Source organism: Martes martes (assembly GCF_963455335.1).
Source record: "Martes martes genome assembly, chromosome: 16".
Classification (NCBI taxonomy): Eukaryota; Metazoa; Chordata; class Mammalia; order Carnivora; family Mustelidae; genus Martes; species Martes martes.
In genome coordinates, this window is record NC_137904.1 from 11,218,602 (window position 1) to 11,226,217 (window position 7,616).

General features: G+C 57.8%; 1 protein-coding gene across 1 annotated transcript; it reads right to left on the reverse strand.

Annotated features, from left to right (window-relative positions):
- Positions 1-2,303: 2,303 nt before the first annotated feature.
- Positions 2,304-7,404, reverse strand: ALDH3A1 (aldehyde dehydrogenase 3 family member A1; the record flags this gene model as incomplete). The annotated part of the gene is made up of 10 exons (XM_080826604.1): positions 2,304-2,321; positions 2,698-2,828; positions 3,227-3,326; positions 3,675-3,841; positions 4,203-4,344; positions 4,876-4,993; positions 5,188-5,396; positions 5,623-5,708; positions 5,933-6,164; positions 7,243-7,404. The coding sequence occupies 10 exons, from the start codon at positions 7,402-7,404 to the stop codon at positions 2,304-2,306; spliced, it is 1,365 nt and encodes a 454-aa protein (XP_080682730.1).
- Between the last annotated feature and the right edge of the window lie 212 nt (positions 7,405-7,616).

Consider the following 7,616-nt stretch of genomic DNA (forward strand, 5'->3'; position numbering starts at 1 on the left):
CTTGGGGACACTATCTGTGCTAACTAACGCGCTTTCTCTGGGGCACAAACATCTACCTTTATGTCGGGAAGTAGGTCGTTCTGCAACTTGGGGCCAAGTGATGGCCAAGTGCAGCTCCGACCGGAGGCGATAGGGGGCGCTGTTTCCCCAGATGTTCTTTCAAAAAGGCGGCTCCCAGGTCTTGAGAAAGAGCTCCTGACCCACTAAGCTGGCTAGAGGCTTTTTTAGCTTTTAAAAAAGATTTCCACAGGTTTCAAAGAGACAGAGAAAGAACATGCAAGGACAAATTTTCGGAAGTCAGTCTTTATTTACCAGGGGAGAAAAATGTGTTCCTTTATTTTTGACGGGGGTGGGGGATGGGGAGATGAAGCCTCTTTTTATAATTATTTGCTCCTAGGGTGACATGATATCTGATTTTTGTTCCAGGATCTCATCTCATCTGGGGGCTCAGGGAGGAATGAATTGCTCCGGAGGGCGATGTCACGGTGGTTTAGGGGGGAATCAAGAGTTCTGTCCTGGGCGTGCAAGCTGTTATGTTACTATTAAGACGCCAAGTTCATGGCACCTGGGTGGCTCAGTGGGTTAAAGCCTCTGCATTTGGCTCAGGTCATGATCTCAGGGTCTTGGGATCGAGTCCCACATCGGGCTCTCTGCTCACCAGGGAGCCTGTTTCCTTCTCTCTCTCTCTCTGCCTGCCTCTTTGTCAAATAAATAAACAAAATAAAATCTTTTAAAAAAAAGAATCCAAGTTCATGGGTCAGGTAGGCAGGTGGATTTATAAATCAAGAGCTCAGGGCTGGCAGGCAGCTGGGTGGCTGAGTCGTTAAGCGTCTGCCTTCGTCTCAGGTCATGATTCCAGGGTCCTGGGATCGAGTCCCACACCGGGCTGCCTGCTCAGCGGGGAGCCTGCTTCTCCCTCTGCCACTCCCCCTGCTTGTGTTCCCTCTCGCTGTCTCTCTCTCTGTCTCTCTCTCTGTCAAATAAATAAATAAAATCTTAAAAAAAAAAAAGCTCAGGGCTGAGATCAGAGACTTTAATTTGGGAAGAGGGTTGAGGGAGAACGGAGGCCTGGAATCCCAGAACCGCAGAGGTGAGAGAGTGTTGGAAGGAGGGGTGGCTCGGCGATGGGGCAGGGGAGGCTGATGGGGTGATGGGATGGTGAGTCTGTCCACTCTTCCACTCCCGGGCATCCGGGCGAGAGCAGGTTCAACAGAGTGGATGTGACACAGGCTCACGTGGCCGGGTCAGCTGTGCGGAAGCAAAGTGCTGTCAGAGAGCAGACGACCTACTGTCCAGAGGAGTCTCTCCCGGGGAAGGACCACAGAGACACGAGGCAGTAACTAGAGAGGCAGTGGGCTTTGGGAGGATTCCGGTTTTGTTATTATTCAATAATTTGGGTATTTGCAAAATAAGTAAATGGTGCACACAGGGAATATCCAAGCGATACAGAACAGCTCGCTGTCTGCCTGGTCCCCCTCCCCTTCCCCTCACTGGAGGGGACACAGCACAGGTAACAGCTTAAGGGTTTTTATTTGGGGTTGTATTTGGGTTTGGGGGGAGGATGGTAAATAAGATGTGAGATACTAGAGACTAGGCACAGAATGGGGGGGGCAGTGATGGAAGGGAAAGGGGGTAATGACGTGAGTCAAGGTCAGGAGCAGGCAACGTTGAGAGAGGCAGGGGTCCCGGGCCCAGTTGAGGGCTCGCCTTGGTTGGGAGCACGGAGTCTTTGGCGCATGGCCTGGTAGAGCTGATGACTCTGCTTTCACCATGAGGACTCCTGTGAGCACCCCCACATGTACCCCGGAGAGCCGCCAGCCCCAGTCATTGGTACCCACTGCCAGCTTGTAAACCAGGCAGGCTGGCCTTGGCCAATCTCCCCAGCCCACCCCCATGCACCTGCTGGCCAGGCTGGGCTGCTTCTTGGCTCCCGCTTCAGACCACCCTCCCGAGACCCTGTCCTTTGCTCCTCGGGCCTCTAAGGCCAGACTCCTGGGCTCAGATGCTGCCTGACCAAGAGTCATAAGGTACTGTGGGTCCTGAGGGTCCACCTGGCTTCCTGGCCTCCTGCCCAGGAGCTGCCCTCGGAAATCACCAAGGGGGCTCGTGTTGATGACCACCTGATCTCACCCAGGCACCCCTGACCTAGGGGTCAAACCTAATTCGAGAGGAGTACATCGGCCTGCATTTCTGAGCCATTCGCCATCAGAGAGCCTCCCTGGCCATCCCCTTTGCAGATATGGAGCGGACGCCCACTGTCTAGATGCAAGGTTAACGTCTCCCTGACACCAGCGCCTCCTGCCTCAGGCCCCTGGGGGCCCCTGGGTGGGGGCAGGGATAGGACTGGAGAGGACGGGGGCGGGGGGTGAGTTACAAAGGAAACACACACACACATTTGTCTGGCTGGTGGACTTTTATTGGTCTCTCTATGTCCGGCAAAGGGGCAGGAACCTGGGGAAGAGAAGCCCGGGGCCCAGAAGAGAATGGGGACATGCACTGATCACAGAGGAGCAAGAGGGGGGCTCCAGGAGCAATCGTCCTAGGGCTGGACAGAGGAAGCACGTGGAAGCCAGGTCCACTTCAGTGACGGGTCATCTGTGAAGAGGATACAAGGGGACAGGAAGGTGCGTGTCCTGCATGGGCCTGATGGCTCCCAGCAGCCTGGTCTCTGGGACAGCCTCTGCCCCCGCCTCTCACCTTGGCCATGCTCGGGGGGTATCTGGCTTTGAGGGACTCATCATTCAGCAGAGGCCTCACCAGGCAGGAGCGGCGGTGGGAGAAGGTCTCAAAGCTCTTCTTGCCGTGATAGGACCCCATGCCGCTGTTCCCTACAGGGAGGGGCCCTCGGGTCAGCCCCAAGTGGCCTGAGAGCCCCCAGCCCCCACCTGCAACCCTCAGGCACCCTGTCTCTGAGTCTCCCAGGGGACAACAGAGAGTACTCCAAAGAGTTCGGTTTTGGCGATACCGCTAGATGGCTGTGTGACCTCCAGCCTGTGTCCCCTCTCTCAGGGCCTCCATGAAGCAGGCCTGGTGTACCAGGGGGCCTATAGGAGCCTCTAGGATCTGGAGGTCAAACATGGCTGGTGGCTACGCTGGCAGGAGCCAGAGACCCACAGGGGAGAGCTCGTGGGGGTCTGAGGTCCTCTCCTGAACTCCCAAGCCAGGGCTGGGGCGGGGGGACATCTGTAGAGGGACAGGTGGGCAGTGAGTTCAGCCCCGGACTCACCCACACCCCCGTAAGGCAGGGAGTGTACAGAGATGTGGACGATGACGTCATTGGCCGTCACCCCACCGCTTGACGTCTCTGCAATCACCTTCTTAACCACCTGCAACGGCACGCAGCCCCCGCCTCAGTCTCCTTCCTGGGGCACCCCAGTCCCTCCCCACCCTGTCTGGGCGCATCCCGGAGCCTCAAGGGCCAGGCAGAGCCACACTGCGGTCTGAACCCCAGTCGGGGTCTCCCACTCTCCCCACATGTCTTGGACTTTGTGGGAAACGACTGGCTTCGGAGATGAGAAAGGGGCTCAGAGAGGTTCAGCGACTTGCCCAAGATCACACAGCAGGGAGCACTGAATCTGGGATCTGAATCCGGGTCTGTGGACCCCTGGGTCCTGTTCGCACGATGCCCTGTTGGGAAGCTCAGGACCCCAGGGGGGAGGGGACCCCAGGCCCACCTTGTCATTTAGAGAGAACACGTAGAGTGCCAGGGGTTTCTCGCGCTGGTTGATGAACTGGATGGCTTCCTCCAGGCTGCGCACACACACGATGGGCATCACCGGCCCAAAGATCTCCTCCTGCATCACTGGGGACTGGGGGTCCACGTCTATGAGGATGGTGGGGGCTGAGGCAGGAAACAAGCGAGAGTCAGCCGCTGCCGAGACCCCCACCTGCCTGGCAAGCCTGGCATCAAGCTTCTTCCTTCCATTCCTGTAAGGGGAGGCTGCCGAGGCTCGGGCAGGGCACCTGCCAAGCCCTCCACTTGCCCGGGCTCCATCCCAGCAGACCATGGGGAGAACTGCGTATAACCTGGAAGGCAGGGGGGAGGCGCGGGGGGCGGGGGGGACACAGGGTCTACATCGAGAGGGGGCAGGCACTGTGCCCTGCCCACCACCTGAGCCCCACCCGGAGCTCTTCATTCCCCACCAAACTGGAGGCAAAGTTGGGGATGGCGCAGTGCCCTTACCAAAGGCGAGCACACACACCTATGTATCGGGTGGCCGCGTCCCCCGTGCCTCCATAGGCGACTTTCTGGCCCTCCATCAGGCCCATCACCCTCTGGAAATGCCGGGAGTTGATGATCCTTCCGTAGTCACGGGACTTCTTGGCGTCCTCCCCATAGAACTCCTACAAGGAACAGGAGGCAGGGTTCGGGTGAGGATGCGGACCTTCATTATGGCCATCGGCTGAGAGGTGACCTTGGCCTGGGAGCACAGGGGGGCCCCGCCCCAGCAGGTGCACAGCGACACCAAGGGCTACTGGACTGCCATGACATCTGGGGCGCTCCAGACGTCCACGGCATGCGACTTGCGGTGAGACAGCATTGTTTGAAAGAAATACATGCACAGTCATGTGGACATGGCATTAGGATCAAATGTGTGCGTTCACAGAAAGGAAATGGGAGGGAACATACCAGTAAGTTAGTAGTGATTGTCTTGGGGGGGTGGGTTTCTGGGTGGAGATTTTTATTTTTTTGCTTTATGCTTTATTCTTTTATAATCTTTTCCCAAATTATCTACAATGAGCGTAGATTACTTTTAGGATCAGAAAAAAAAATATCCAGTGTTTTCTAAAGTCTAGACTGCCCCCCGCCCCCGACACTGCCTTGTACCCCCTCTCTCACTCAGCCTCAGGGTGGCGGGGGCCACACTCACTCACTTTCAGGGACTTTTTCAGCTTCTCCACAATTTGATTCTGGATGGAGGGGTCACAGAGGATGTAGTCCGGGCCCACACAGGTCTGGCCACTGTTCATGAATTTCCCCCAGGCGATGCGTCTGTGAAAATTCCAGATTAGATCGCATTCCGCAAGGCGTAGGAGGCGCCCCCAGACGCCAGATCTCATTTCCGCCAGCGCAGGATCGAGGTGCGAGGGGCTGAGCTCTGGAGGCGAGCTCTCAAGCGGGCAGAAGCCAGAGGCTTCAAGACTCAGAGCAAGACTGTGGTCCGCGTGAGCTGGACCACACCTCACCTGCAGGCAATGTCCAGGTCACAGTCCTTGTCTACATAGCAGGGGTTCTTCCCCCCCAGCTCCAGCGTGACGGGGGTCAGGTGCTTGGCTGCCGCCATCATGATGATCTTCCCCACGGCGGTGTTCCCGGTGTACAGAATATGGTCAAATCTTTCCTTGAGCACCTCTGTGGTCTCGGGAATGCCCCCAGTGATCACCGGGTACAGGTCCTTCCAAGCGAGGAGAAAGATGAGGCTCAGGAAAGACCACAACCCCTCCCCCCCCACCGCTGGCGAGACAGCCCCCATCACACAGACCCCCCCCCCTTCTCCTGACACCGGGACTCCATTCACCTCTATGGGACAGGCCAGCTATCCTTGCCCCAACCCAAGGCTTAGCCTCCTGCTGCAAAAATGCGCTGTTTCTCAAGCCCCAAAGACCCGGAGAGCACCTCACCCTGTCCAGGTACTGAGGGACGATGGTGGCCAGCAGGTTCGCCATGTTCTCACTCAGCTCCGAGGGCTTGGTGACCACTGCGTTCCCTGCAGAGCACAGGGAGTCAGAGTCCTACTCTCCCAGGGACCAAGCCTGGAGCCCCATCCGTTCTGGGTCCATCAGACCCCATGAAAGACAGATCCATCAGACCGTGACCTGACCCAGGGCTCCATCTTCCCCCAGGCCTGAGCTCCCTGCCCTCTCTGGCCATCCTCAGCAGGGGTGGGACCGTGATCCCTGGTGACTCCCTCCTGAAAGGGGGCCCACGTACCTGCAGCAATGGCGCCCACCATGGGCTGGATGGTGACGGTGAAGGGGTAGTTCCAGGTGCCGATGACGAGGACCACGCCCAGGGGCTCCGAGTGGATGTAACACTCATCCTGCTGGGTCTGGAGACTCTTCTCCACGGGCTCGTCCGCAGCCCACTCGGGGAGCTTCTTGATCATGTACTCGATCTCTTCCAGGACATAAACCATCTCCTCGTAGTAGGCGTTCCATTCATTCTGCCGTAGAGACAGGGCTCCGTGTGAGCTCATGGGCTAGAGACTGAGGGAGCCACTGGTGCTTGGCTGTGGTCCTGACACACTGTTCCCTGGATTTGGGACCCTGAATGAGCTGCCTACCCTCTCCGGACCTCAGCTTCCTGATCTGAAAAATGGGAGTGTGGTGTGGACCTCCCAGGAGGTCAGGGCTGGGTGGGCATGTTGGACACAGCCCGGCATGTTGCAGCCAGGGTGATGGGCGATGTTCACAGGGGGCTCCCCAGGCCGGGGGCCTGGGCCAGAGAAGGCACGGGGGTCCGAGCAGAGCTGAGGACTTGCCACTGGGGTGGTGGACCCGCGAGGGACCCTTTCTGACAGTGTTGGGGGCCCAGGCAGGTTTGGACACGTCAAGTTCATGGTGCCTCCGAGGACCTCAGATCTGGGCAGGGATGTGAAGGTCATTATCGGGTGGGGAGAACCCAGCGAAGGTGCGCCCAGGAACGCTTATAGGTTGAAATGAGCCTTGAACCCAGGATGGAGCCCTAAGAAGGCTACCTTGAAGAAAGAGGCCCAAGAAAAAGACAGCCAAAGAGAGGACAAAATCCAGGAGACCCTCAGCAGCGGAGGGAGAGAGAGAAGAGGGCTCAAGGGATCCTCCTGGAGTGAGTGGGGAGGAAGCCATCGTGCAGGGGTGAGGAGAGAGGAGGAGAGGACGTCAGAACACACAGCTCTTCTGTGAACTTTGGCTGTCAAAGAGCAAAACAGAAGTTGTGAAGCTTTTGTTTTAAGACAAGGAACTCCTGTAAAAATACAGGAGCACGGGACCTCTCCCAGGAGGGGGGATAAGCTCCAGCTAACCCCTGCTCTTCTCCAAGGCAGAATTGAACTGTGGGATCAAGACCAGCAAGGTGAAGGGTTTGAGAATTAGCAGGTGTCTGAAAAGGGTCCTGCCAGGGGCGGCGCGCTTTGAGGACTAGGTGAGGTTCTAGGCAAAGAGCCGGGCACAGACCGCCAGCGCGCAGCAGATGTCCCAAAAGCGAGCAGGGATCCTTCCTGTTGCTGTCCCACGCCTCCGGGGTGTTGGGGGGACGGGGCGCACCTTGTGGAGGTCTGCGGTCAGCGCGCCCACGATGTCCTTCTCGTGCTCCTTGATCATGCGCCGCAGCGCCTCCAGCTGCTGGATCCGGAACTGCAGCGGGCGGGTCTTGCCCGAGTTGAAGGCGGCTCTGGCCCGCTGCACGACCTCGGTCATTTTGCTCATGGTGCCTGGGGGGAGAGAGCACCTTGGACCTGGGGGCTGAGAGCTGACACCCTCATTGCTCCCGCACCGTGTTAATTTTATAGGAAGAGCGCTGGGAAAATGGCATGCTTTTGCCTTCTCAGCTCCCAGACATCCCAACCTCTGGCCATCTCCATACCCCCTGAGCTAATGACAAATCTGCAGGGAGAGCCAGGGAACAACGACACGCGACC